At 52.7% G+C, this 27,502-nt stretch overlaps 1 protein-coding gene across 2 annotated transcripts; it reads left to right on the top strand.

The window, feature by feature from the left end:
• Positions 1 to 7,853: 7,853 nt before the first annotated feature.
• Znf335 (zinc finger protein 335) lies at positions 7,854 to 27,397 on the top strand. 2 transcript variants are annotated; one of them, XM_028868475.1, is made up of 28 exons: positions 7,854 to 8,070; positions 8,741 to 8,991; positions 10,204 to 10,441; positions 11,300 to 11,377; positions 11,549 to 11,854; positions 11,931 to 12,074; positions 13,577 to 13,723; positions 16,141 to 16,390; positions 16,485 to 16,662; positions 17,468 to 17,580; positions 18,390 to 18,408; positions 18,525 to 18,641; positions 18,730 to 18,806; positions 18,888 to 19,048; positions 19,451 to 19,680; positions 20,419 to 20,512; positions 20,612 to 20,706; positions 22,711 to 22,970; positions 23,916 to 24,027; positions 24,109 to 24,483; positions 25,270 to 25,412; positions 25,494 to 25,636; positions 25,767 to 25,870; positions 26,280 to 26,357; positions 26,502 to 26,585; positions 26,671 to 26,736; positions 26,817 to 26,898; positions 26,992 to 27,397. In XM_028868475.1, the coding sequence occupies exons 2-28, from the start codon at positions 8,791 to 8,793 to the stop codon at positions 27,117 to 27,119; spliced, it is 4,023 nt and encodes a 1,340-aa protein (XP_028724308.1). In that variant the 5' UTR covers positions 7,854 to 8,070; positions 8,741 to 8,790; the 3' UTR covers positions 27,120 to 27,397. The 2 variants fall into 2 exon arrangements, with proteins under 2 accessions (XP_028724308.1, XP_037061433.1); XM_037205538.1 differs by lacking the exon at positions 7,854 to 8,070 and having other exon boundaries at positions 8,770 to 8,991; positions 20,597 to 20,706.
• Positions 27,398 to 27,502: the final 105 nt, after the last annotated feature.

Here is a 27,502-nt window from a genome sequence, read left to right as displayed (position 1 = left end):
GCGCTAGAGCAGTGGATGAGAGCTACATCCTGATCCATGGGCAGACTGAGAAAGTCTGGGCCTGGTGTGGGCTATGAAACCTCAAAGCCCACCCTCAGTGACACTCTTCCTCCCACAAAGCCACACCTCTTAATCTTTATAATCCTTTCTTTTCTTTTTAAGATTTATTTATTATGTTTACAATGTTCTGCCTGCATGTATGCCTGCAGGCCAGAAGAGGGCACCAGATCTCATTACAGATGGTTGTGAGCCACCATGTGGGTGCTGGGAATTGAACTCAGGACCTCTGGAAGAGCAGCCAGTGCTCTTAACCTCTGAGCCATCTCTCCAGCCACCTATAATCCTTTCAAATGGTTCTACTCCCTGGTGACTAATTCAGATATATGAGACTATGGGGCCATGCTTATTCAAATACCCACATCACACCTGCATGGCTTTTTCCCATTAGAATTCCTCTGTTATGCAGTCAGGTTCTCTCTGGGCAGCCAGCTGAACCTCAGCTCCCTGTCTTGTCACCCACAGGACACACCACATAGAACTGCCATAGCCTGCTTATTATTCCCAAACCATACAAGGTGCTTTCAGGTTGCAATGTGTTCTCTGGTCCATCAGCTGTCTGGAGATCTTTCCTATACTAACATGACAGACCCATTCATGAAAGGAGACATGCTATCCCATACCACAGGAAGAAAATAACCATCCGTGGACACCCCCACCCCAAGATACTCTCAGATGGCTCTGCCTTGGTGGCATGTATTATTCTCACAGCAGGAGATACACACGACATACCCAATGGGAAAAGGTTGCCTTAATAGGGATTGCTCCCACAGACAGACGTTCCACTGTTAGAGAGGGGTCAGCCTCGGTTGTGTATAACCTGCCTTCACAGGGGCTCTCTGACTCATCTCTGAGTCTGTCAACTCAGTCCCTGCTCAGGTGCCAATGGTCTTATGTGACCTTCCGGGAAAATATGAACTAACTCTACTCACCCCAGATGGGTTAGCAACATTAAGCCAAAGGGACAATTCTACCCCACCTAGCTTGGTGGAGCAGCAACCATGGGGACTCAAAGGCAGGCACATCACCAAAGAGCCCACCCCAACACCGATGACAACTCAGGAAAGCCACACCCTCAAGTTTCCTGCCTAACCAGCTGGCAGCTCCACCGAGCCTTGTAACCTTTTAGGCTCCTGCTAACCCTTGTCAACATCAGTAGCTCCTAAGCCGTGAGTCTCCCTCCTTCCTCCGTTAAGGACTATTTCAATCGATTCTCTTGTAAATCTGGAGCACTCCACGTGGGACCATAGGCTACTGGGTAAATTGGGACCTCTTTGAGTACTTAGTCTCATTAGTAAAAGATTTTAAGCCGGGCGGTGGTATCGCATGCCTTTAATCCCAGCACTCGGGAAGCAGAGCCAGGCAGATCTCTGTGAGTTCGAGGCCAGCCTGGTCTACAGAGTGAGTTCCAGGACAGGCTCCAAAGCTACACAGGAAACCCTGTCTCAAACAACAACAACAATAATAATAAATAAATAAATAAAAGAATTTAAGAATACATGGAGAAGGAAGCTCAAAGACAATTTTTTTAGAGATCAAAATAAATAATAATAATAATAATAATAATAATAATAAGAAGAAGAAGAAGAAGAAGAAGAAGAAGAAGAAGAAGAAAATCTCAGGGCAGGCAAGTTATAAATACTGGCAGCTTCCAGAGGATGAAGATGGAGAAGAGGGAGAGAAAGCCATGTCTATAAGGGGCCACATCATGGAGAGGGGAGGGGATAGCATCAGAGAAAGGGAGAAAGTCCAGTAAGTCTGGGAAAGTATACCCAAGCTAGCCAATATCCAAAAGAAAAAGAAAGTCAAATGAAAAACCATGCAGTCCCGAGTGATTCAGAAAAGTGAATAAGCTTAGCCCACCTAGAGCAGTGAGCAGCAGAGGGTGGGGCTTCTGGAAGTACCTGAAAAGGGTAATTAGTCCTCCCAACTCTTTAGCATGATTTAAGGCAAGCCAGCTTTCCTGAGGCAGGTCTCTTGGCCAAGCTATTGACAGGCTGAGCTGGATTAACTTTTTTTTTTTCATTTTGGTTTTTCAAGTCAGGGTTTCTCTGTGTAGTTTTGGTGCCTGTCCTGGATTTCACTCTGTAGACAAGGCTGGCCTCGAACTCACTGAGAGCTGCCTGGCTCTGCCTCCTGAGTGCTGGGATTAAAGGTGTGTGACACCACCACCCGGCTTGCTGGTTTATTTTTTTCGATAAGGACTGTCTTACTATGTAGCCCTGGCTGGCCTTGAACTCAGAGATTGGCAGTGTATTTAACAACACTATAAAGGCAGCTAAATTCCACGTGGCTCTGGAATCAAGATTTACTTGGCTCCTGTCTTAGTCACATGCTGTGAAGAGACACCATGATCAAGGTAATCATTATAAGAGAAAGCATTTCATTGGGGGCTTGCTTATAGCTTCAAAGATTTAGTCTATTATCAATGCAGTGGAGAGCATGGCCTGGAGCAATAGCTGAGAGCTACATCCTTATCCACAAGCAGTGAGACAGAGAGGCAGAGACTCAAAGCCCACCCCACTGACACACTTCCTCTAACAAGGCTACACCTCCTAATCCCTCTGATCCTCAAATAGTTCTGCTCCCTGGTAACTAAGAACCAAATATACGAGGTTATAGGAACCATTTTCATTCCACCCACCACAGCTCCCCATCCTACCTCTATTCTGTGACCTTGAAGAAGTCTCTTTTTAGCCTCAGGTTTCTTCTCTCTACATGGAAGATAATAACCTTTTGCTATAAAATGGACAAGAAGGCCGGGGTGCCTTTAATCCCAGCACTCGGGAGGCAGAGCCAGGTGGGTCCCTGTGAGTTCAAGACCAGCCTGGTCTACCAGCAAGATCCAGGACAGGCACCAAAACTACAGGGAGAAACCCTGTCTCAAAAAACCAAAAAAAAAAAAAGGGGGGGGGGCAAGAAGTGTCTTCCCAAATGGTTTGTATTGAAGGCTTGGTCCCCAGCTTGTGGTACAACTGAGAAGTGATTGGATTATGAGGTGCTAAATTCATCAATGGATTAATAGCTGAGTGGCTACTAGATGGTACCTTCTTGAAAGGCCACTAGAGGCCTTTGAAGGTACTATCTTCTCCCTGACCACCATGATGTGATTGGTCCTTTATGTTTAGGACTTATGACCCCAGAGCAGAGGCAGCAGACTGTGGACTGAAGCCTCTGACACAATGATCCAAAGGCACTCATCCTCCCCTTTAGCTGTTACTGAAAGGTTTCACATTTGGGGTGTGTGCTGCCTAGTTTTATGTCGACTTGATAACAACTATAATTAGAGAGGAGGAGCCCTCAATTGAGAAAATGCCTCCATATGATTGGGCAGTAGGTAGCCTGGAGAGCAATTTCTTAGTGATTAATGAAGGAGGACCTAGACCCATTGTAGATGGCGCCATCCCTGGGCTGGTGGCCCTGGGTTCTATAAGAAAGCAGGCTGAGCAGCTCCTGCCTCCAGGTTCCTGCCCTGTTTGAGTTCCTATACCGAATCCCTTTGAGGATAAACATGATACGGAAGTGTAACAAAATAAACCCTCTCCTTCCTGAGTTGCCTTTTGTCTTAGCTAGGGTTTTTATTGCTGTGAGGAGACACCATGACACGGCAATTCTTATAAAGAAAACATTTAATTGGGGTGGCTGGCTTACAGGTTCAGAGGTTCAGTCCATTATCATCATGATGGGGAACATGGCAGCATGCAGGCAGACATGGCTCTGGAGTAGCTGAGAGTCCTACATCTTGTAAGCAACAGGAAGTCGACTGAGACACTGGACAGTATCCTGAGCATAGAAAACCTTAAAAGTCTGCCCCCACAGTGACACACTTCCTCCAACAAGGCCATACTCGGTCCAACAAGGCCACATCTTCTAATAGTGCCACTGAGGGGCCAATTACAATCAAACTAACACATTTTGGGTCATGATGGTTTTTGTTTTTTCAAGACAGGGTTTCTCTTTGTAGCTTTGGTGCCTGTCCTGGAACTCACTCTGTAGACCAGGCTGGCCTCGAACTCACAGAGATCCACCTGGCTCTGCCTCCCGAGTGCTGGGATTAAAGGCGTGCGCCACGCTGCCTCATGATGTTTTATCACAGCAAAAAGACACCCTAAAACAGAGTTCAAAGGCTATACTAAGATTGATCATGCTTTGTAAAGAAATTTATTAGAAGAGATATCAATGAACAGACAGACAGCAACATTGCAGGGGCACTGGGGGAATGGCAATCCCAAACTTTCTGGTTACTTCAGATATTTTGCCAGTGACAAAAAGAAAAAGAAAAAAGGCATACTATCTTAGTTACTTTTCTATTGCTGTGAAGAGACGCCTTGACCAAGGCAACTTATAAAAGAAAACATTTATTCCAGCTCATGGTGTCAGAGGGCTAAGAGCCCATGATCATCATGACCGGGAGGAGCATGGCATCAGGTGGGCAGGCATGAAGCTGGAGCAGCAGCTAAGACCTTACATCTTGATCCACAAGTTGAAGGCAGAGAGCTAACTGGAAATGGGGTGGTTTTTGAAACCTCAGAGCCCACCCCCAGTGACACATCTCTTCCAACAAGGCCACACCTCCTAATCCTTCCCAAACAGTTCTACCAACTGGGAACCAAGCATTCAAATACATGAGCCTATGGGGGCCATTCTCATTTAACCGTCACAGCGCCCCCATTCTTTAAGATACTATGATGTGCTGGGCACAGTAAGATATACCTGTAATTCTAGTGCTCAGAAGGCAGAAACAAGGATGATAACCCAGGAGTTCCAGGCCAAATTGGGGTACATAGTGAGACTCTTTAAAATGACGCATCAAAGCACCATACAGTACCTAGTGAAGTTCCTCTTCTTCCCTCTTGGCTTGTTTTTTCTCAGCTGTCCACTTTAACAGTCTTTAGACGAGAGCACCTGTCCTCACTGCTTCCATTCTTTCCAACAACATGCTCTAGTGGGAGAACCCTGGACTGGTAGTCAGGAAATCAGGACTTGAACTGTGCTTAGTGGCTCATGCCTATGCTCCAGGCCCTTGGGAGGGAGGGGCAGGAGCATTAGGACTTCAAAGTCAGCCTTGGCTACACACACAGCAAGTTCAAGGCAAACCTAGGTTTCATAAGACCCAGTGTGCATGTGTGTGTTGGTTTTTTTTTTTTTTAATTTATTTAATCTTCATTCTTTTTTGTTTTGTTTTATGTTTTTGGTTTTTTGAGAAAGGGTTTCTCTGTGTGTAGCCCCTGGCAATCCTGGAACTCACTCTGTAGCCCAGGCTGGCCTGGAACTCATAGAGATCCGCCTGCTTCTGCCTTCCAAGTGCTGGGATTAAAGACGTGTGCCTTTAATCTTCATTCTTTAAATTTTTGTTTTGTTTTTTTTCAAGACAGGATTTCTCTGTGCAACAGCCTTGACTGTTCTGGAACTCACTTTGTAGACCAGGCTGGCCTTGAACTCACAGAGACCCACCTGTCTCTGCCTCCTCAGTGCTGAATTAAAGGCAAGTGCCACCATGCCAAGCTTATTTTTAAATTATGTATACGCATGTATGTCTGTATGAAGTTATGTACAAGTGAGTGCAATTGCCCAAGATGGCCAGAAGACGGTGCCCCTGGAGCTGTTGTTATTAGCAGCTGTGAGCCACCAGAAGTGGCTGCTGGAAACTAAACTCATTCCCTCTCCAAGAACAGTATGTGTTCTTAATAGCTGAGCCACCTCTCCCCAGTCACAGAAACCCAAAACAACAGAGGAAAGAAGTCTGCTTCCTTGGGTAAACAAACACCAGCCATGAGCCCTTCTTTTCTCTTCCTGCAATCTTGTCATCTGGTTAGGGCTGGAGTGTAGCTGGGCTGGCAATGGTTATGAGCTTTGTGGGGCTACCTCTGGGTACACTGACCTAGGCATGGGTGACGTGGTCAGAGGCAGAAGGCATCCAACAGACTAAGGAAGGCTATAGGGAAGTGTTAAAACCAACCTGCCATGAAGCCAGTCTCAAGAATTGCTCTAGAGGCCTGGTAACGCTGGGTGGGAAGGAGGGGGAGCAGGATGGAATCTCTCCACAGACCTCCTGCTCTATTTCCTCTACCAAGGAGGGAAAACTAGGAATGGGGGACTTTCTATGGAAAGAATTTAAGAGCCCTAATGAATGAACTCAAAGTAACTTTGTCCTTTTCACTACATTTCTTTTGTTCATGGGTGGTGGTGGGGTTAGAGACAGGGTTTCTTTGTGTAACCTTGGCTGTCCTGGAAGTAGCTCTGGAGACCAGGCTGGCCTCAAACTCAAGAGTCCTCTGCCTTCCAAGTGCTGGGATTGAAGGTGTCACCAGTTGCAACTGAGATTTTCTTCCATTTTTTATTTTTTTATGTGCATTGGTGTTTTGCCTGCATGTATGTCTGTATGACGGTGTCAGATCTTGGAGTTACAGACAGTTGTGAGCTGCCATGTGGATGCTGGGAACTGAACCCAGGTCCTCTGGAAGAGCAGTCAGTGCTCTTAACTGCTGAAGCATCTCTCCAGCCCCTAGATTTTCTTTCTTCTAAGCATTTACTTGTGCATGTCTGTGAGTTCATGCACACATGCCAGACCTAGCGTGTGGAGGTCAGAGGACAGCGTGGGAGAGTTGGTTCTCTCCTTCCACCGTGTGGATTCTGGAAATAACTATGTACCCTGGCTAGTCTGTGTGAACTCAGATTCACCAGCCTCTCTGCTGAGTGCTGGATTAAAAGCTTGGGCCACCACACTGAGCCGAAAGGACAGCAGATTTCTAAAAATACCTAACACTGCTTTCGATTGTGTGCTGGGGATCGAACCCGAGGCCTTGTGTTTGCCACTGAGCTAATTCCCCAACTTCTGAACACACCTACACTACTTACAACGACCAAAGGGCAGCTGGGGTGTCTGGACCTCCAGTCCTAATGTTAAGAAATACACACTCACGTATAATTAAGAACAAAGTTGAGAGCTGCCATGGGTGCACGGACCTTTAACCCCAACACTCTGCCTTAAATTTCAGCACTCAGGAGGCAGAGGCAGGCGGACCTCTGTGAGTTCTAGGCCAGCCTCGCCTACATATTAGGACCTTGTCTGAAAAAAAAAAAAAAAAAAGAGTAGGAGGAGGAGGAAAGAGTCAGGCGGTGGTGACGCAGGTCTTTAATCCTAGCACTCAGGAGGGAGAGGCTGGCGATTCTCTGTGAGTTCGAGGCCAGCCTGGTCTACAGAGAAGAGTTCCAGGACAGCCAGGGCTACACAGAGAAACCCTGTCTCGAACAACCGCAAAAAGGAGAGGGAGAAAGGGGGAGAGAGAGAGGAAATACGGTTGAGAAGCGCACTATGGGCCAAACATTAACTCTTCTCTAAAATTCCTGACCTCCGCCATCACCCTATCCCGAAGCCCCCTAAGTGGTTCCGGACCAGCCTTTTCTGTCCTCAAACCTCGGTTCCCCCGTCTGTGTATGCTCCCATCCCCACGGCACAGCAATCCTAACCCGGGAGGACGCAATCGGGCTCCAGAGGAGCTTTAAGCCATGGGCGAAAAGCTACGGAAATGGCTGACGCTTCCTCCCTCCCGACACCTCTAAGCCGTCCTGGGCTGCGACGTTTCCCCGAAGCGACCCCAGGAGGTGTGGCCAGGCGCTGGGAGCCACGCCCACGAGCGCCAGGCGCCACGCCCACGAGCGCCAGGCGCCTCCGCCGCGCTTCCTCCTGCCAGCCTTGGAGGGACCTGCGTGACGTCACTGCACTTCCTATGTAGCCCTCCGCCACGAGGAGAAGTAGTCCCCCTCCCCGGCTGGCCTCACCGCCCGCGGGCGAGGCAGCCTGCGAACCCCGAGGGTCTGTCTGGACCGGTCCACGGTCCTGAGCCCTCTGAGAGGCCTTCGAACACCCCGCAAACCCGTCTTCCCCCGGGGGCGGCGGAGCAAGTAGTTCCGGCTCGAGGGAGGCTGATGGGTTCCTCCGCGACGGGGGCGAGAGGATGGCGACCTCGTCGATGCCGGAGTCGGAGAGCGACGCAGCAGCCAGAGGCTCAGGTTAGCGGCAGCGGGAGGCGGGCCGCCCCACTGCATACTGCCGTGCACTGGCGCCCTACCGCGGGGCCGCCGGGTGGCGAGCTCCCGGGCCGGCGGGGCTGTCCGAACAGGGCCCCGGGGTCCCAGGCCCTTTAGCCGCTCTCGCATTTGCCTGAGCGGAAACCCGGCGCCGCCACAAGATGGCGTCGGGCCTGGAGCTCAGGCAGCGCCGGGGACAGCCCCGAGTCCCCAAGCCCCGAGACCGTCGCTGTCAGCCCCCTCCGCAGGGCAGCCCGGGGAGGGGGAGCGAACCACTGACCCCGGGGGCCCGCGGGCTGTACCACTGGCTCCTCACCCGAGGGGACGCGGGGTCCGAAGGGCTGAGCCGCTGGGCCCGCCCTGGGTCGGAGGGCGATCCACGCCTCTGGGAGGAGCAAAGGGCGGCGATCACCCCCCCACCCCACCCCCGCGACCACCTTTCCCAGAGGGGGCCCTAGCTGGAGAGGCGAGGCGTCCCCGTCCTCTTCTGGAAGCTTCCCTGCCCAGGACTCGAGGCAACCCCGCCTCGTCTGGTCGGATGCTCAGTCTTTGCATCTGCGGAATGGGCACACCGATGCATCTGGGTGGGCGCAGCTTGGCCGGACCCGAGAGGCGGACCACCTGTTGCAGCCATGGCTGTATCGTTTGGCAGAGTGAAAGCCTCATACCCTGCGCGTCGCTGTCTGGCGGTGCCCCGAACCCATGGAGGAGAACGAGGTGGAGAGCAGTAGCGACGCGGGCCCTCGGCCCGGCCAGCCGGAGGAGCCCTCCGAGAGCGGCCTGGGTGTGGGCACGTCGGAAGCCGTGTCCGCGGACAGCAGCGACGCGGCGACCGCCCCAGGACTGACGGAGGCCGACGACTCTGGCGTGGGGCAGAGCTCCGACGGGGGCAGCCGCTCTGTGGTATGGCCCAGGCCGGACGGTGTGGGCAAGGGGACTGTCCAGCAAAGCTTACTTTTGTAGAAAATATTGTTGTTGCTGAGGCAGCCGCCATGCCGTGCCAAACTGCTGCGGTAGTTTGTGGGGGTTTTGTGTGTGTTTGTTTTTTGACAGACCCCATAGTTAAGGGGTATACCTAAACCACTTGTTCCAGATCCTGCAGAAAGGGAAACTGAGGCAGAGCATGCTGACAGAGTTAGGATTAATTATCCACTGTTCTACCCAGAGCCCTCATGCTCTGTCAGCCTTTCCTGGTTCAAATGTTGATCCATCTCACAGTATCCTTCCGATCTGTCAAATGGAATGGGAATGCCTGATTCTATGGGTGCTAGGCTGTAAGGGGAAAAAAACAGTGTGAGCTGTCTCTTCCTGACCCAGTACTTTGTGATCTTGAGTGAGCGACCCAGCTTCTAGCCCTCACCTCACTCCTCTGTCAAGTGAGAAGTAGAAGTACGTTGATCCCTTGGTACTTTTTCAAGGCAGTGGTTGTGTCCGGACACCACTTGATGGAGAACACTAAGCAGTGGCCCTTGGGGTGCAGTCTAGGGTTTCATTAACTCAGCAGAAATGGGCCTACTCTAGCATACGCTCAATTACGGGGTGACAGCGAGGGACAGGACAGGTGTGGTCCGGGTCCTTGCAGAGAGCACAGCCTGGTGTGGAAAGCATCCAGGCACAGGAGCGTGATAGGTTGGGCTAAGGAACTGGGTCCACATTGGACAGCTTCCCTGGGAGTGCAGACCCAACCCGCCACACCAGTGTGGTGATAGAGGTGACAAAGTCACTGCAGGGTGCTGGAGAAAGGTCCCAAGTAGGTCCTGCTTGGCTTCCGAGAGGAGCTATCAGCTGAATGGTTATGCGAAGGCTGGGTGCAAACTAGCCATGGGATGATGATGGAGGAGTTTGAGGCAGAGGGAGTAATTTATTAAAAAAAAAAAAAAAAAAAGCCCGTTGAAAATTGTCCCTCCTGGCTGTGGTGTGTGGTCTAGAGAGGTCCTTCTTCTAACCCCAGGGTAACGCCTGACAGCCTCCTTGGGCTTTCGGACTCTCGGTGCCTGGAGAGCTCTCCTGGTCCTCTGTGAGGTGGAAGTGTGGGTGGCTTTATTTGCTTTGTTCTTAGGGATCTGCAGGCTGCTCCGTCCTGCTCCTAAACTGCCCTCTGCTTCCTGTTCCTAGGAGGAGGTATCCGAGAGCATTTCAACAGACCCCTTGCCTCATGGCTACCTCCCTGATTCATCTTCTGTGTCCCGGGGAGCAGTGGCAGAGGTGCCAGGCGGCCCCCCAGCCCTGGTGCATTCCAGTGTTCTCCCAGACCCCAGCATGCTGGTGTCGGACTGTGCAGCCTCCTCTTCAGACCTAGGTGCTGCCATTGACAAGATCATTGAGTCTACCATTGGCCCGGACCTCATCCAGAGTGAGTAGGGAGAGGGTGTGTCCCTGCAGAATCCCACAGCCAGCTCTAGGAATGAAGGTTAATCACCTTCCTGTGGAAGGTGTAAGGGGAACTGACAGCTGTGCCACGGTGAGTTCTTCCTATGATGCTTGGATATCAGCGCTCAGGAGTAGAGATAGTTGTAGCTGGGACCAGTAAGTAAAGTGCTTGCCAGGCAGGCCTGGTGACCACTCCTGAACCTATGGAACAGTGGAAGGAAAGAACCACGTCCTGAAAGTTATCGTCAGACTTCCACATGCATGTCCATATACACACAATGTACGTGCAATAGTAGCGAATTTTTAAAAATAGAAGCAGTTATATCTGGCTTTGTGCTGGGGGCAGTTATAAACACTGATACACAAGAGTCACAGTTCTCCCAGTGACCCCCAGAGGAGATGGCTGTGTTAACCTGGCCCTCATGAGAACTAAAAGACACAGAGGACACAAAAATGGCTTGCCAATGGCACTGATGAGTGGAGGGTGGTCCTGGGCAGTAGGCACAGATAGGTGACCTCTGAGTTCAAGCTACATCAGTTAGTGACATGCACAGACGCCCCAGCACCTCACAAAGCTCTGGCATAGTCTTTGAGAAGCACTCTGAAAGAGATGGTGCAGGATCTGTATCCTGAGGAAGTGTGGAGAGGGCAGAGGAAGACATTCTAGGCCCATTTGTCAAAGACTGGGCAGCTAGGGTAGCTCCGGCATCCTGGTGCCTGGGGTAGCACATCACCCCACCAGACCTCCCACCAACCCGCAGTGGAAGTGCCCATAGTTCAAGGGTGTGGGCCTACAGCTCAGGTCCCTCTGAGGACCGTTGCCCTCTGCCTTTTCTGCCAGGCTGCATCACTGTGACCAGTGCTGAGGAAGGAGGAGCTGAAACCACCCAGTACCTGATCCTGCCAGGCCCGGATGATGGTAGGAACCCTGTGCGAGTACCAGGGATCCCTGTAATAGATGAGAGTAGGAGACAGGTCTCTGTAACCCCAGAGGCTTAGCCATTGCTGGGGGGGGGGGGGGGGGGTTGGCCTGCCTGGGGAGAGCAGCTGAAGCTCATAGGCAGTCCTGCATTCTGTTTCCTGTCCTCAGGTGCTCCCATGACATCACCAATGTCTACTTCCACCCTGGCCAATAGTCTGGCAGCCATTGAAACCCTGGCCGATGGCCCCACATCCACATCTACATGCCTTGAGCCTCCTGAGGAGCCCCAGGGAGAGCCCCACTCTCTAGCACAGCCCCCCCCAGCCTCTGGCACCGACGAGCTGGACCTGCAGAGCCTGGAGGCCATGATGGAGGTGGTGGTTGTGCAGCAGTTCAAGTGCAAGATGTGCCAGTACCGGAGCAGTGCCAAGGCCACACTGCTCCGCCACATGCGCGAGCGGCACTTCCGGCCAGGTGCGGCTCCGGCAGCCGGTAGGTCTGATGGGGGAGGGCGCACAGCCAGACGTAGCAGCTTGTTCTGCTCTTGCAGCGGTGGCGGCAGCAGCAGTGGCAGCTGGTAAAAGGGGCCGTCTCCGGAAGTGGGGCCCGTCTACCAGGACCACAGAGGAGGAAGGGCCGGAGGAGGAGGAGGAGGATGACATTGTGGATGCTGGGGCCATTGATGATCTAGAGGGTAAGCCACTCTCCAGGGTAACCCCTTTGTGCCCACACTCACCTTCAGATACTGAGATCCCAGCTGCCTACCTGGATGGAGACCCCCAGTGCCCTCTAGTACAGGAGAACGTTAGGCTGTGGAATATGCTGCATACTGAAATACAGGACAACAGAAGAAATAGAATGCAAGCAAATACACACACACACACACACACACACACACACACACACACACGTATATATGTATATATACATATATATGTATATATATGCGCACTTTTCATAGCTTTATTAGTCACAGTTTATTTACCCATGTAAAGTAATTCAGCATATAGTCATAAAAACTATTCGTAAAACAAGGCACAGTGGTACATGAAGTAGAGGCAGGAATATCAGGAGTTCATGGTCACTCTCATTATATAGTTTGAGGCCAGCCTAGGCTACATGAGACCCAATTCAAACCAATGCAATGTTATATGCGTGTACACACACACACACACACACACACACACACACACACACATATACACACACACACTTGTGTGGATGCTTGTGCAGGCCACAGGTTAATGTCAGGTGACTTCTTCAACGGCTCTCTGCCTTACTTTTCGAGGCAGGGTCTCTCACTGAACCTAGAACTTGCTGCTTCTGCTATACTGGCTAGCCAGGATGTCCTGGGGACCCTCCTATCTGTCTCTCTGGTGTTGAGACCATTGGCATCCACTGCCATGCACAGCTTTCTGACATGGGTTCTGGGACGTTGAACTCAGATCTTGATGCTTGGCAGCAAGTGTGTCATTGATACAGCCACTTCCCTAGCCCATTGTGTTTCTCCAGAGTTGGTTTTAATTGTGTGTATGTCTGAGTGTGGGTATGTGCATATTGAGTGCAGTAGCTCTGGCTGCCAGAAGAGGGTGCTGCATGCCCTGGATCTGGAGTTACAGGCAGTTGTGAGCTGTTCTATATGGGTGCTAGGAACTGGACTTGAGTCCTCCACAAAGGCAGCAAACGAGCCACACCTCCAGTCCCTTTTCCCCCCCATTTTTTTTAGATGGATTTGTTTTTCTGTGTAGCCCTTGGTGGCCTCACTCTTGTTCCTCCTCATGGTGAGATTATAGGTGTGTGCCACTAACTGGCTCACGTCTTTCTCCTTTGTTTGTGTTCAGAGATCTTGTGTGCATTTTACAACCCAGTGTTTCTGAGTGGACCAGGCTCAGTTTACAGTTCTGTGGCCATGTGTGGCTATTGTCCATCAGGTGGGACAGTTCAGTTGGTAGACTCAGTGCTCACTGCCTGTTTTCTACATGTGGCTTAAGTGTCTTGAACCAGGCACTTCTTTGTGCTTATAATTAATGTGAGCTGTTGGCAGGTGCCCGGAGAGCTGCCGGGAAAGGAAGGATAGTGCTCTGGGGAAGGTGCAGAGGGCTTCTGGGAGGAGACCTCACTGGTAGAGAGAAGTCATGGGGCAGTGGGATTTGTCAGAAGTGTGGGTCTAGACACTGTCCTTTACTGTCTCCACAGAGGACAGTGACTATAATCCAGCTGAGGATGAGCCCCGGGGCCGGCAGCTACGGCTCCAGCGCCCCACCCCCAGCACCCCAAGACCTCGAAGGAGGCCTGGCCGACCCCGAAAGCTGCCTCGCCTAGAGACTTCGGACCTCCATGATGGTAAGAGTTGGTCATGGGAAGGCTGCTGTGTGGGGGTCACACATGGCTCTGCTGCTTGATGCTTCTGGGATACCTCAGAGACCAAGAGCACGCAAAGCTGAAGTCTCAAACACTAACTGCGGGCCTCCCGGAAAGGAGCCCTCCTGCCCTCTGCTCGAGAAACCCAACCTTGGTGATTGTTTAGGCTTTAGGCAGATGCCTTCCAGTGACAAATTGTCACAGCAAGAGAAGGGGCTGAGCCTTCATTAGTGAGTCAATGAAAGCTTTAAATGGTACTGAAATGAGAAGAGAGAATAAGCCCTGGAGGCTGCTGTGTTCTTAGGGGATGGTTTGTCACGGTATGAGTTCAAGCTCTCTCACCTAGAGTCCATGCTCTGACCTAGAGCATGTCACTGGGCCCCTTGAATCTCTTGTTTATGAGTGGAGGGTGACAGCATCTGCCTGTGTGGTGGCCCCTGTGTTTGTACAGTTTGGAGGTAGATTCTGGAGTCTGTCCTGCAGAAAAGTAAATATAACCCACACAGGCCGTGGCTCACAGAGAGAATGAATGGTACTGGGTCCAGGGCCAGGGAAATGGCTCGGTGGGAGAGAATTGGCTGTGAAAACCTGAGGAGAGTTGAAGCCCCCGCACCCACAGAAGGAAAGCTTGAGGTGGCTGTGTATGCCAGTGTTCCCAGTGTGGGGGTGCAGAAACAGGTTGATCCTGGGAGTTCATTGGCCATGCAGCCTAGCCAAAATGTGGAGCTTCCAGATCACTGGGAGACCCTGTGTCAAGTGAATAAGGCAAAGAATAAAGAGCAGAAGGGCTGATAACTTCCTGTGTCTGCTGGTACCAGAACAGGTACATCACACTTGTACAGCACACACAAAGGAGACATGGTTTCCAGTCTGTCATTCTTAATTAAAAACAAAAGTAAGGACTGGAGAGATGGCTCAGTGGTTAAGAGCACTGGCTGATCTTTCAGAGGTCCTGAGTTCAATTCCAGCACCCACATGGTGGCTCCCAGCCATCAATAACAGGATCTGATGCCCTCTTCAGCATGCAGGTGTACATTCAGAGCACTCATACATAAAATATTTTTAAAGAAAAAAAAATTAGTACTTTTTTTTGTTTTGTTATGTTTTATTTTGTTTTTGTTTTTCTTTTCTTTTTTTCTTTTTTTTTTTGGAGACAGAGTTTCTCTGTGTAACAGTCCTGGTTGACCTGGATCTTACTTTGTAGACCAGGTTGGTCTCGAACTCACTGAGATCCACCTGCCTCTGCCTCCCAAGTGCTGGGATTAAAGGTATGTGCCACCACTGCCTGGCTTAGTACATATTTTTGTGTGTGTGCAGGTCAGAAGACAGCTTATGTGAGTTCTTTCACCCTGTGGGCTCTGGTGATTGAACTCAGGTGTCAGGCTTAGGTGCAAAGGCCTTTGTTTATTCACTAGGCCTTCATATCCATTCTTACTCTTTATTTTGTTGTGGTGTTTTGTTTGTTTGTTTTGAGACAAGGTCTTACTATGTAGCTCCATCAGGCCTGGAACTCATTATGTAGCCCAGACTGGCCTCAAACTCAAAAGATCCACACCTGCCTGCCTTCTAAGTTCTGAGATTAATGGGGGCCACACTAGTTGGCTCCCATTTTTAATATTTAAGGTAGTAAAATTTGTTGATGATGCCAGGGATGTGACCCATGGCCTTGTGCATGCCAGCAGGCAAGTGCTCTACCAGAGTCACACACCTCCAGCCTTGAAGTAGTTTTTGTTTGTTTGTATTTTCTTATTTTTAAATGCTTGGGTGTTTTGCCTCTATATATGTCTACGTACCATGTGCCTGCAGTGTCTGGAGGCATCAGATCCCCTGGGACTGGAGTTAGACAGCTGTGAGCTGCCATGTGAGTGCAGGGAATTGAACCCGGGTCCTCTGGAGGATCAGCCAGCACTCTTAACCAAGTCTCTCCAGCCTTGGAATAGTATTTTCAACATTGTTTGAAAAGGTTTCACGTTCGGATTAGACTTCAGAGTTTGTAAGCTGTCCATGGACGTCTTCTTGCTGTGGAACCTCCCTTGGGTCACCAGCCTCACAAAGGGTATTCCAGCATCAAGGCCACTGTTGTTGTCTCCCAGATCCACAGTGTTCCTGTGGGTCACTAGACCAGATGGGAGATGGGACAGATGAGACCCAGGGGTGGGAGGGCCCTTGTGGACACACAGCCAGCCAGTGAAGGTGCCGAGTCTAGAACCTGGCTGTCTGGGCTGTTGCTGAGATACTGTCCCATTTCTGTCCTGCTGTGCTGAGTAAGGTGACATCTTCTCTGTCCTCTGACCATGGGCTGCCTCTGTCCAGTCTGATCGGATGTGCCCACCAGTGGTCAGCTTTGGGAGTGGCCTCCGGTCCTAGAGTGTGTGACTGTGGCCTTTGTGTCCTGACAGGTGTAGGAGAACCTCTGGTGAGTTCCCAGAGCACACAGAGCCCTCCAGAACTGCTGGATCTTGAGGCTCCCAGCTCCTCGGGCCCAGGAGGCCTAGGGGTCCTGGGCAAGGTGAGGAGGGGCCCAGTGGAATCCAGTGTGAGTCAGTCAGATGCTGAGAACACAGCCCACTCTTGCAAGGATGAATCTGATGCTCCACCCCGCCGCCGAGGGCGACCCTCCAGGAGGTTCCTAGGGAAAAAATACCGAAAGTAGGTAGAATGTTGCAGAGGTGAGCTTGACAGCCTGGCGGGAGTTTCCTGGGCCTGTAGCCCAGCCAGTGGCTTCTCCATCCCTTCCTGGCAGGTACTACTACAAGTCACCCAAGCCACTGCTCAGGCCTTACCTGTGCCGCATATGTGGCTCACGCTTCCTGTCCCATGAGGACCTGCGCTTCCATGTCAATTCCCATGAAGCTGGTGACCCACAGCTCTTCAAGTGCCTGCAATGTAGCTACCGCTCCCGCCGCTGGTCCTCACTCAAGGTGTGTTGTCCAGGAGGTCACAGGGCAGGAAGAATCACAGTAGGGTGTGGAGTTGCCTATGCACTCTGGCCATCCAGCCTGTGAAGGATGCTGGGGCGTGGGGGGCCTGTGGAGGGCTGCCACAGGCAGTTGACAGTATCCAGTGAGTGACACCTCACTTTTGAAGGGTGCAGTTCACATTAGAGATAGTGTAGACAGACACATTAGTCTCGCTGCTGACTGGCCCTGTGGGTACTTCCTTCGCAGTACCTGAGTCCTTCCAGCAGGTGGCAGTGGTATGCCTCGGGGAAGCGCTCCTTTCCTCTCGCCCCAGAGGTGTTGACCAAAGCAGCCCACACCGTGCCCCATTGAGGTTCCGGATGTTTACCAATTTACTGCAGAATTGCAACTTGGCCGCACCCATGCTGTGGCAAGATAGAGCATAGGCTCGTCCTTCAGGCCTGGTGGACAGTCCTGTGCTTTTCTCCATGTGCTGCTGCTTCCTCCCACACAGAACACACAGGCCCGGAGTTGTTTTCTAGGCCCCTCAGGACTGTCCCATAGTGCACTTGGAAAGGCGTGGGCTATGGGGCCACACTGTCCAGCTCCAAGCCCTGCTGTCACAAGGTCCCTTCACTCCGAGTATTGGTTTCCTTTTGGTCAGATGGTAAGCCAGTACAAGGCCTGGCAAGCAAGTGTCCTCTAGGAAGAGTCCCAGCCAGGCAGCAGGCTCTGCTGTCCACACTCACCCCAAGGCAGGGAGTGTGGGTCGGGGTGAGGAAGAGGGAGGAGAAGCTGAGACTCCAGCCCTGTTTGTCTGTCCCAGGAGCACATGTTCAACCATGTGGGCAGCAAGCCCTACAAGTGTGACGAATGCAGCTACACCAGTGTCTACCGGAAGGATGTCATCCGACACGCAGCCGTGCACAGCCGGGACCGGTCAGTGAGTTGTGCAGGGCAGTGGAGTCTAGGCAGGGAGAATGCGGCCAGAGACACCGCAGGTCCTCTGAGCACACCCGCTCTGGGCCTGCCCCGTTCACACAGTGTTAGAAACATGCTGGAAGGCAAGATGAACCCTCCCTGATCATTGGTACCCAGTTCAGGCTCTTCCTTCAATGGGAGCTTCCGTTTCTCGTCTGGAAAGTGGAGACAGTTTGTAGAGGGGCCTGAAGGAAGTTGCTTGACAACAGAGGTTCCTATGTGACGAGAAAGTCTCGTGCTGGTCAGGTGCAGGCCCTCCCTCAGTGCCGAGAGCAGATTAGGACTGGGCAAAGCCCATGTTTTCAGGCCTGCTGGCTGCTCAGTGAGTTATGGCTAGGCCTGTGGCTCTGGCAAAGATCTTTGGCATATAACCTATGAGCAGAGAGTGGGTAGAGAGACCTTGGGGCTCTGGAACCAGGGTGTGTGACAGTTTTCCAAGATGCTTGCAAGTTTCTTGAAAGAAGGGATTGTGTAGCCTGCTAGGATTCTGGTCACCAAGTTGAAGCCTGTTCTCTCGGGCTTTTTCCTGTGAGGCTTCTTGGAGCCTGGAGTGCAAAAATGTGTTCTGTAAATGGAGGGGGGAAGACCATGACCCCACTTAACCAGCACAGAGTGTGTCGCCTGTGGGAACTTAGCATTCTCCCAGTGGACACCCGCTGTTTCTCCACGGGTTCAGAAGAGAGGCCGTGGGTGACGGGCGGTGGTCAGGGCTGGGACTGGGGGCTGTGGGGAAGCTGTGCTGTGACACTGGCCTTCTCCTTTCCCAGAAAGAAGAGGCCGGATCCGGTGAGTGCGGGGCCTTGGCCTGGGGCCTGGACTGCTGATAGGGGTGGTGGCTCCAGAGGTGACAGCCCCTGCCCTCTCCCCCTCACTCCCTCTGACCTCTCATTGTACCTTCCCAGACCCCAAAGCTGAGCTCTTTCCCTTGCCCAGTGTGTGGCCGTGTATACCCCATGCAAAAGAGACTAACGCAACATATGAAGACTCACAGCACTGAGAAGCCACACATGTGTGATAAGGTGGGTGGGTCGGGGCAGAGCCGTGGCTGGAGGCAGGGCCTTCTCTGGGCCGCCATCAGCCATCTAATTCTGCCTTCCCCACTCTCAGTGTGGAAAGTCCTTCAAAAAGCGCTACACCTTCAAAATGCACCTGCTCACACACATCCAGGCTGTAGCCAACCGCAGGTATGTCCCCCGAGGACCCTGGGTTGGGAAGGAGCCCGGGTTCCCCCTCCTGTTTCTGAGCTCCCTGTAAACTGCCTCCAGGTTCAAATGTGAGTTCTGTGAGTTTGTCTGTGATGACAAGAAAGCACTGTTGAACCACCAGTTGTCCCACGTCAGCGACAAGCCCTTCAAGTGCAGCTTTTGTCCCTACCGAACCTTCCGTGAGGATTTCCTGCTGTCCCATGTGGCTGTCAAGCACACAGGTCAGGCCAGCCCTCCAGTCCCAGCACCCCAATCAGAGCTCAGCTCTCTGTCCTCTCAGCAGCCCAAGCCACAGATAGATTTACCCTTAGACTGTAAAGGGACTCTGTGGCATTTCCTCCCTCCTAAGCCCATGCCAGCGGCTTACTTTCTCTGCCTCAGTTATGGAAGAGTGAAATGGGAGGTGTCTACTGTGTCATGGTTAGGAAGGTGACCTTGGGAATGGCCCCTAGCAGGAAGGCTAACTGTGGAGGTGTCCCTGGTCCTTTCGGTTTAGTCCACCAGAGTGGACAGCAGTGTCTGTCCAAGCGTGGTAGTGACTTGCTGGAATGAGTTCAGGGCCCCCGGTCCCCCAGACGGCCTCTGGAGGGCTGCGTGGGTGCAAGCCTTCCCTGTGCCCACAGGGGCCAAGCCCTTTGCCTGTGAGTACTGCCACTTCAGCACTCGGCACAAGAAGAACCTGCGCCTGCACGTCCGATGCCGACATGCCAACAGCTTTGAGGAGTGGGGGCGGCGCCACCCTGAGGAGCCCCCCTCCCGCCGCCGCCCCTTCTTCTCTCTGCAGCAGATAGAGGAGCTAAAGCAGCAGCACACTGGGGCCCCTGGCCTGCCCGCCAGCTCCCCGGGGCCCGAGGTAGGTCCTGCTGGGAGGCACACACACACACCGTGGGACAGGCAGTGTCCTCTGCACAGTGCCATCAACGGGGTGATCCCTGTCAGTCGCTGTGGTAGACACCGGCCAAGTTACGGGTACGGGTCTAAGCCTAGAGGAGGGTAGCCCTCCAGCCCTGGTCTGGATGGCAAATGTTCCATTGGCTTAATTATAATAGCAGCTTAGTTTTCTTAGATGTGAAATCATTGCAAAGCTCAGCAGTCCTGAGCTGCTGTGGCTCCAGCCCTGGTGGTCAGGGTCCAAGCTGTAAATATTTTCAAACAACATCCTAGGATGTGTCTTTGGTCTTTCCGGTTGCCCTCATGGTCCAGCCTAGCTTCAGGATCACCCTCCCAGCCACATTCCAGGCCAGAAATGGACTTCCCAGAGTGGTCCTCTGATAGCCATATGTGCCCTGTGGCACTCGTGCCTGTACGCATACACACAAAATAAATGTAATTTTATTAAGAGGAGGATGGACTGGATTTTGGGTAAGCAGCTAGTATTCTGTCATGGAGCTCCCATTGGCTCTAGAAGGATGACCTCACTGATAGTACATGGGCTCTGAAGTTGGCAATCATGGGTTCAAGTCCCAGCCTTGAGGGTGAGCACTGAGCTGGTAAATACCTTTGAAATAGTAGGTGAGATCAACCAGGAACTGGTGGGAAATGCACTTGGATCTGGCCACCCCTCTCATGCTTGACCCATTCCCCTCCCCAGGCCCCCCAAGAGCCAGCACCTTTCCAGTCACCTGAGACTCCCCCACTACTCTGTCCTGATGCCCTAGGTGGTGCCACAATCATCTACCAGCAAGGTGAGCCTTGAAGAAGGTGGGAGTCGGGTAGAAGGATGACAGGGGTGGCATGGGGGGCAGGTGTCCAGCCTGTTCTCAAGCCAGGTCCCACCCCACCAGGAGCTGAGGAGTCCACTGCGATGGCCACCCAGACAGCCTTGGATCTGCTGTTGAACATGAGTGCCCAGCGGGAGCTGGGGGCCACAGCCCTGCAGGTAAGCACTCAGGACTCCGCACCCACAGCTGACCATGCCAGCCTGGCTGACGGTGATGTAGAGGAGAGCAGTGACTCCAGCCTACCCCTTGGGGACAGAGCCTCCTAACGCTGATGGGCACATTTGAAGGAACACGAGGAGGGGGGCAGTCTTTCCCAGGGCACTGTCTGGTTAGTTACCAGTGACCGTTTGTCTCAATCACTGTTCTGCTGTGAAGAGACACCATGACCAAGGCAACTCTTAGAACATCAAGCATTTAATTGAGAGCTTGCTTACAATTTCAGAGGCTTAGTCCATTGTCGTCATGGCAGGAGCATGGCACTGAGTGGTCGCTGAGAGCTACATATTGATAGACAGACTGAGAGAGAGGAGAGGAGAGACAGACAGACAGACACGGGGCCTGGCATGGGTTTTTGAAACCTTAAAGCCTACCCCTAGTGACACCCTTCCTCCAACAAGGCCACACCTCCTAATCTTTTCAGAGTTCCACTCCCCAGTGACTAAGCATTCAAATATATGAGCCTGTGGGCGCCATTTTTATTCAAAGCACCACACCATTTCCGTGCTGAGGGGTACATGCTGCTGTATGTGGGTTCTCCTGTTCTTGTTTGGCTTCTACTGTTCCTGTGGGGACTCCTCTGGGGTGTAAACACCACTTTCAGCCAGAACACTTCCAAGGTTTTGTCTAGCTCGGAGCTCTCCCTTGTCTCTCAGTGGCCTTGACACCATCTCATACCCCACACCTCCCCCAGTTCATCATCTTCCCCCATCTCTAACGCACAGGGAAGCTCAGCAGCGCAGCACCTCAGGGCCCTGGCCTCTCGGGAAGGTGAAGCGTGAACCTGGTAGAGAGCATGTACCTATAATCCCAGCACTTGGGCAGAGGAGGCAGGAGCATAAGTTGAGGCCAGTCTCAGCTGCATAATGAGATGAGGCCAGTCTGAGATACATGAGACCCTGTCTCAAAAGAACAACAGGGCTGGAGAGTTGGCTCAGCGGTGAAGAGCATTAGTTAGACCCAGGTTCAGTAGACAGTATCCATACGGCAGCTCACAGTTGTCTACTCCAGCTACAGGGGACCCAGTCAGTGTTCTCTTCTGGCCTCCAAAGTCACTGGACATGTGTGGTGCAGACACATACATATAGGCAAAACACCCATACACATAAACTTTTAAAGAGTTAAATTCAGAAGGTGAGAGTCTGGAGCATGCCTTCCCTGCCCTCAGCTAGCCGGGGAGTGGGCTGAGGAGAGTTCTCCAGATTTTATTTAGGTGTAAACCCCTAGGTAGTCTCTTAGACCATGCTCATTGCTCTGCTACTCAGTGATGTGGTGTTCAGGTGTGATAAGCAGCTTGGCCGCTGTGTGCACATGCCATTCTTCATAATGTGTCTCTCAAGAAATATAGTCTGACCCATCACTTGGGAGGCAGAGGCAGGCAGATCTTTGAGTTCAAGGCCAGCCTGGTCTACAGAGTAAATTCCAGAACAGCCAGGACTACACAGAGAAACCCTGTCTTGAAAAACCAAGAAATAAAAAAAATAAAGTATAATCTGATAGAGGTATAGTTTATGGTCCTATGTTATAATTATGTTAAATTACATAGAGGCTAGACTTCTGTCTGTAGGTTCAGTCTGAATTCCCTGTTTGTCGCCTGTCTCTTTTTTATCAAGTTGCTAGTCCTTTGTTATGGCTTGGCAAGAACTTGTGGGATGTCTCTCTCTCTCTTTTTGTTTTTGGAGAAGAGTGTTTCTCAGTGTAACAGCCCTGGCTGTCCTGGATCTTGCTTTGTAGCCCAGGCTGGCCTCAGACTCGCAGAGATCCTCCTGCCTCTGCCTCCCGAAAGCTGGGATTAAAGGTGTGCACCACATGCCCAGCTGAGTGTTTTAGGAAGCCCATGGGCCGTGTAAATGAGTGGTGACAGGCTCTGGTAGGGTGGTAGGGTGGTGAGCTCTAAGGCACCGAGGACCTGGGCCAGCAGCTCTGTCCCATTGCTGTCATTGTAGGTGGCTGTGGTGAAGTCCGAGGGCATGGAGGCAGAGTTGACATCTACTGGTAGGCAGCCTTCCCCTGAAGACCCCACTCAGCAGGTGGTGACACTTCATGTAGCAGAGCCAGGGAGCAGTGTGGCAGCTGAGAGCCCGCTCGGCCCCCCTGACCTACAGCAGATTGCCTTGCCATCTGGGCCATTTGGTGGGGCCAGCTACAGCGTCATCACAGCACCCCCTCTGGAGGAGAGGACATCGGCTCCTGACACACCGTACAGGTAACTTGGCCCCTTTCAGTCTTTCAGAGGCTCCCCACTCCAGCCTAGTTAGCAGGAGGCAGAGTCCCGGTTTGTGGTAGGAGATGGTGTCCTGGGCAGAGTGGGAGCGGTCATTCTTTGGTCGGTAGCTGTTCTGGGAACTTTGTACTAATGGTCTTGCCTAGCTAGCTCCCACACGATCCAGGTCTCCCTGCTTTTACAGATGCGGAAAGAGGCTAGCGAGGTTAGGTCAGATGCTTAGGAGGTGAGGCTTGGAGCCTTGGTTCCCAATCCCATATACTTCCACCCCACCCCCGTAAATGTGCCTATGTGAGTTTGGGGCTAGAAGGTATTGGATCCCCTGGGACTGGAGTTACATGTGGGTGCTGGGCATCAATCCTGGGTCCTCTGCAAGAGCAGCCAGTGTTCTTAGGTGCTGCACATCGTTCCAGCTCTCTGCCCCCGTGAGTCCCTATGTCCTGAGTGCTTGAACAAGTGTGGGTTCCCTTGTTGACCTGCTGCCTGAGACTGTGCTTGGCTTCCCTCTGGTGCAAACTTGTGACAAGTGTTGCTCTGCTCCCTGAACTCTTTGGCCATGGAGGAGCTCTGAGCCAGCATCTGGGCAGGCTGCCTCAGCCTCTGCCCTCTTCTTGGGTAGCAGATCCATTCTGTCCCCTCCTGTTGGCTGGCCTCTCCTCCTGTCCCTTTTGGCCAGACCTGAGCTAGACGCCTGGAGTGCTGTTCTTCTTCCTACCAAGGAAAATGGGGGTCGCCCCTTAAGTAGGGTGAAACACTGAGTTCTTGGTAATCATTTATGGAAGAGACGGTAGGTGCCAGGGTAGAAATGGTTGAACAAGCCCGACATTCACTCAGGCTCCTTCAGCTTGACTGTTGCTTGGTGAAGGGATGCTTGTAGGCTTTCATCTTTTTCTGGAATCCCGCCTCATGCCTCCACTCTGTCCTTAGCGAAGAACCCCCTGGGGAGGCAGCCCAGGCTGTGGTTGTGAGTGACACCCTCAAGGAGGCTGCCACCCACTACATCATGGCAGCTGATGGGACCCAATTGCACCACATCGAGGTGAGTCTTGGGAGTGGCCACCCCACCCAGTGTCCAGACTTTGCCCCTCCTCAGCACCTCATGCTGTGGGTTTTTCTACAGTTGACTGCAGATGGCTCCATCTCCTTCCCAAGTTCAGATACTCTGGCCTCTGGAGCCAAGTGGCCCCTGCTACAGTGTGGAGGGCCACCCAGAGATGGTCCTGAGGTTCTGTCTCCAATGAAGACCCACCATGTGGGAGGCCCCCAGGGCTCCTCCACCCCACCCCCTGCAGCCAGCAATACCCTAGGCCTGGTAGTACCCACCTCGCCACCATCTGCAGCAACTCTGTCGACCAAGAAGTTCTCCTGCAAGGTATGCTCGGAGGCCTTCGCTGGCCGAGCAGAGATGGAGAGTCACAAGCGGGCCCATGCCGGGCCTGCTGCCTTCAAGTGCCCTGACTGCCCTTTCAGTGCTCGCCAATGGCCTGAGGTCCGGGTACGTGCTCCCCCACCACGCCTCTGCCTTCATTCCTGTGGCCACTCATTCATATAAGAACTCTTTATTGAGCATCTCCTTAAGCCTAGGCCCCTGTTCCCCTCTAGGATCAGAGGTAACTCAGCAAAATGCCAGCTCTCTGGGATCTGCCTGGTCAGGAGACCAACCAGATAGAAAGTGACTAATGCCAGACTGTGTTCCCAGTATGAAGGACGGAGAGTGTAGAGCAGGGGCAGAGCAGGGGCAGCAAGATATTGGGTAGGGTGCAAGGAAGACAGCAGAGGTGGCAGTGGAGCCAGGCTGTGGAGCAGACAACGGCGTGGTTGGGACTGAGATGCTGGAGATGGTGAGAGGCAGGCAGACCTTCAAAGCCAGCGTGGGATGTGTGGAAGCAGCAGGACTGCTCATCAATTGCTCAAGCTTCTTCCACGGGCTGGAGGAGGGCTTCGTTCCCAGATCCCCACCCCATGCTGCATCCGCTGAGCTCTGGAAGGGGCCAGGGCCTGGAGCCCCACCCTCCAATGGGAAAGCTACGGCCCAGTGAGGCAGGACTGAGCCCTAGCATGCAAGAGGTTCCTCTTCAGTAAGGGACACTACAGAGCCACAGCTGACACAGGTGTAGTCATGGCAGAGCCTCTGGCTTCCTTGCTTCGGGTCTGGGGTAGGCCAGTCTCAGTCAGGTCCATGCTTTTGGTTCAGCTCCTCACCGACACGTGCATGTAGTTTTTGTGGAGACTTGTTGTCTTTCATCCTGACCCCCTGGTACCTGGTCTCTACCTTGTGTAGGCTCACATGGCACAGCACTCAAGCCTGAGGCCTCACCAATGCAACCAGTGTAGCTTTGCCTCCAAGAACAAGAAGGACCTGAGGCGGCACATGCTGACGCACACCAATGAGAAGCCTTTCTCATGCCACCTCTGTGGGCAGCGGTGAGGCTGGGGATGGCAAGTAGGGGGACTTGCAGGCACACCTGGTAGAGCCACTTCACACCTACTCTGCCCTCTCCTCAGTTTCAACCGGAATGGGCACCTCAAATTCCACATCCAGCGGCTTCATAACAGTGATGGAAGAAAGACTGGGGCTTCTACAGCCCGAGCCCCTGCCCAGGCCATCATCGTCAACAGTGAAGAGGAAACACTGACCACACTGCACAGTGAGCTACCCCGGGCCACGGGGCGGGCCATTTGGGGCCAAAGGCTAGAAGCACAGCCCCAGGGAAGCCCAGGGATGAGGCATTCAGGCTTTCCATGAGCCCTCTAATGAGCCGCCTCCTCTGTGCCCAGCTGCCCTCCAGTCCAGTCATGGAGTTCTGGGTCCAGAGCGGCTACAGCAGGCACTGAGCCAGGAACACATCTTTGTGGCCCAGGAACAGACAGTGACTAATCAGGTGAGAACAAGGTCTGTAGCCCCTGCAGAAAGGATGGGAAAGACAACTGAGGCTGGAGGGACTGAGAGGTGGCTCAGGGTTGGAGGTCTTGCAGAGTTTGGATCCCACCACTCTACAAGGCAGGTGTCTGGCATCTCTTGCACTCCTAGAAGCCCAGCTCCAAGGAGGGTGGAGACAAGAGGATTGTTGGGGTTTGTGTGGCTTCCAACCAAGCCAGAACTCTAGGTTCATGGAGAGACCTTGCCTCAACAGACTAGGCAAAAAAAAGTGAAGAATAATGCTTGACACCCTGTTCTGACCTTACGGCCTCCATACAGGGGTGGGGCCGCACATACACACCAAAAACACTTAACACAGAGCACATGTGTAAATAAAAGAACTGAGGCTAAGTTGGGCTTGGTCTTGACAGGAGGAAGCTACCTACATCCAAGAAATCACCACGGCAGATGGCCAGACAGTACAGCACCTGGTGACCTCTGACAACCAGGTAAACTGTCTCCTTACCCACCAAGGCCCACCTTACAAGTTTCCAGACTACCTGGGCCAGGGTCCATAGTTGTATCTTCTACTCTGCCCACTTACCTCAGCTCTCACTGAGTGGAGCCCTACCACCCGCTTTGGCCTTTCTCAGGTTCAGTACATCATCTCTCAGGATGGCGTCCAGCACCTACTGCCTCAGGAGTATGTTGTGGTCCCTGACGGCCATCATATCCAGGTAGGCCAGGCCTGGGGCAAGGTGAGGTTTGGAGGAAGGCTGCACAGCCTCTTTCTAGGATCACTGGCTAGCTTCCTATCTCCAGGTCCAGGAGGGCCAGATCACACACATCCAGTATGAGCAAGGGACCCCATTCCTGCAGGAGTCCCAGGTATAGTACCTGGAGGAACAGGTGGAGCTGGGGTAGTGAGGATCCTGTGGGGCTATATCCTTTCTGGCTTCTTTCTCCAGATCCAGTATGTACCTGTGTCCCCAGGCCAGCAGCTTGTCACCCAGGCTCAGCTTGAGGCTGCAGCGCATTCTGCTGTTACAGGTATGGAAAGGGCTGGACACTGACAGCCAGGACACTGAGGCCAGGCCTGGTTCCCGGAGCCTCAAGCTTACTGTGCTTTTCCCTCCCTGGCAGCGGTGGCTGATGCTGCCATGGCCCAAGCCCAGGGCCTGTTTGGCACTGAGGAGGCAGTGCCTGAGCACATCCGACAGCTGCAGCACCAGGGCATCGAGTACGACGTCATTACCATCACCGATGACTGAGCCTCAAAGGCCCAACGCTGATTTTGGAGATCGGGGCCAGCTCTCCTGGGGTCTAGGGACTTGCCTGTCCTACTTAAGGCCTCCAAATACTGGACAGTCAGTGTCCCTTGACTCCAAAGGAGCCAGACCTGTGCTTTTGGGGGGCAGCCATGGGCCCCAGCCAGGACATGCTGGGTGCTTTAGCCTGCTGGCAGGCTTTGGGAGAGAAATTTATTTTTGTTTGGATGGACCCACTGGTTCCTCAGTCTCAATAAAGGGACCAGAGTCCAGCTCTTGTAGCTCTCTTTGTACACGTGCTAATAACCTGAACCAGGTAAGGGCCAGGAACCAAGCAGAAGTCTCAAGGGGAGGCTCCCTGGCTCTAGAGTCAGCTGGCCCACTTG

This window comes from Peromyscus leucopus, chromosome 4 (assembly GCF_004664715.2).
Source record: "Peromyscus leucopus breed LL Stock chromosome 4, UCI_PerLeu_2.1, whole genome shotgun sequence".
Taxonomy (NCBI): Eukaryota; Metazoa; Chordata; class Mammalia; order Rodentia; family Cricetidae; genus Peromyscus; species Peromyscus leucopus.
This window is presented reverse-complemented; position numbering and strand designations above follow the sequence as displayed.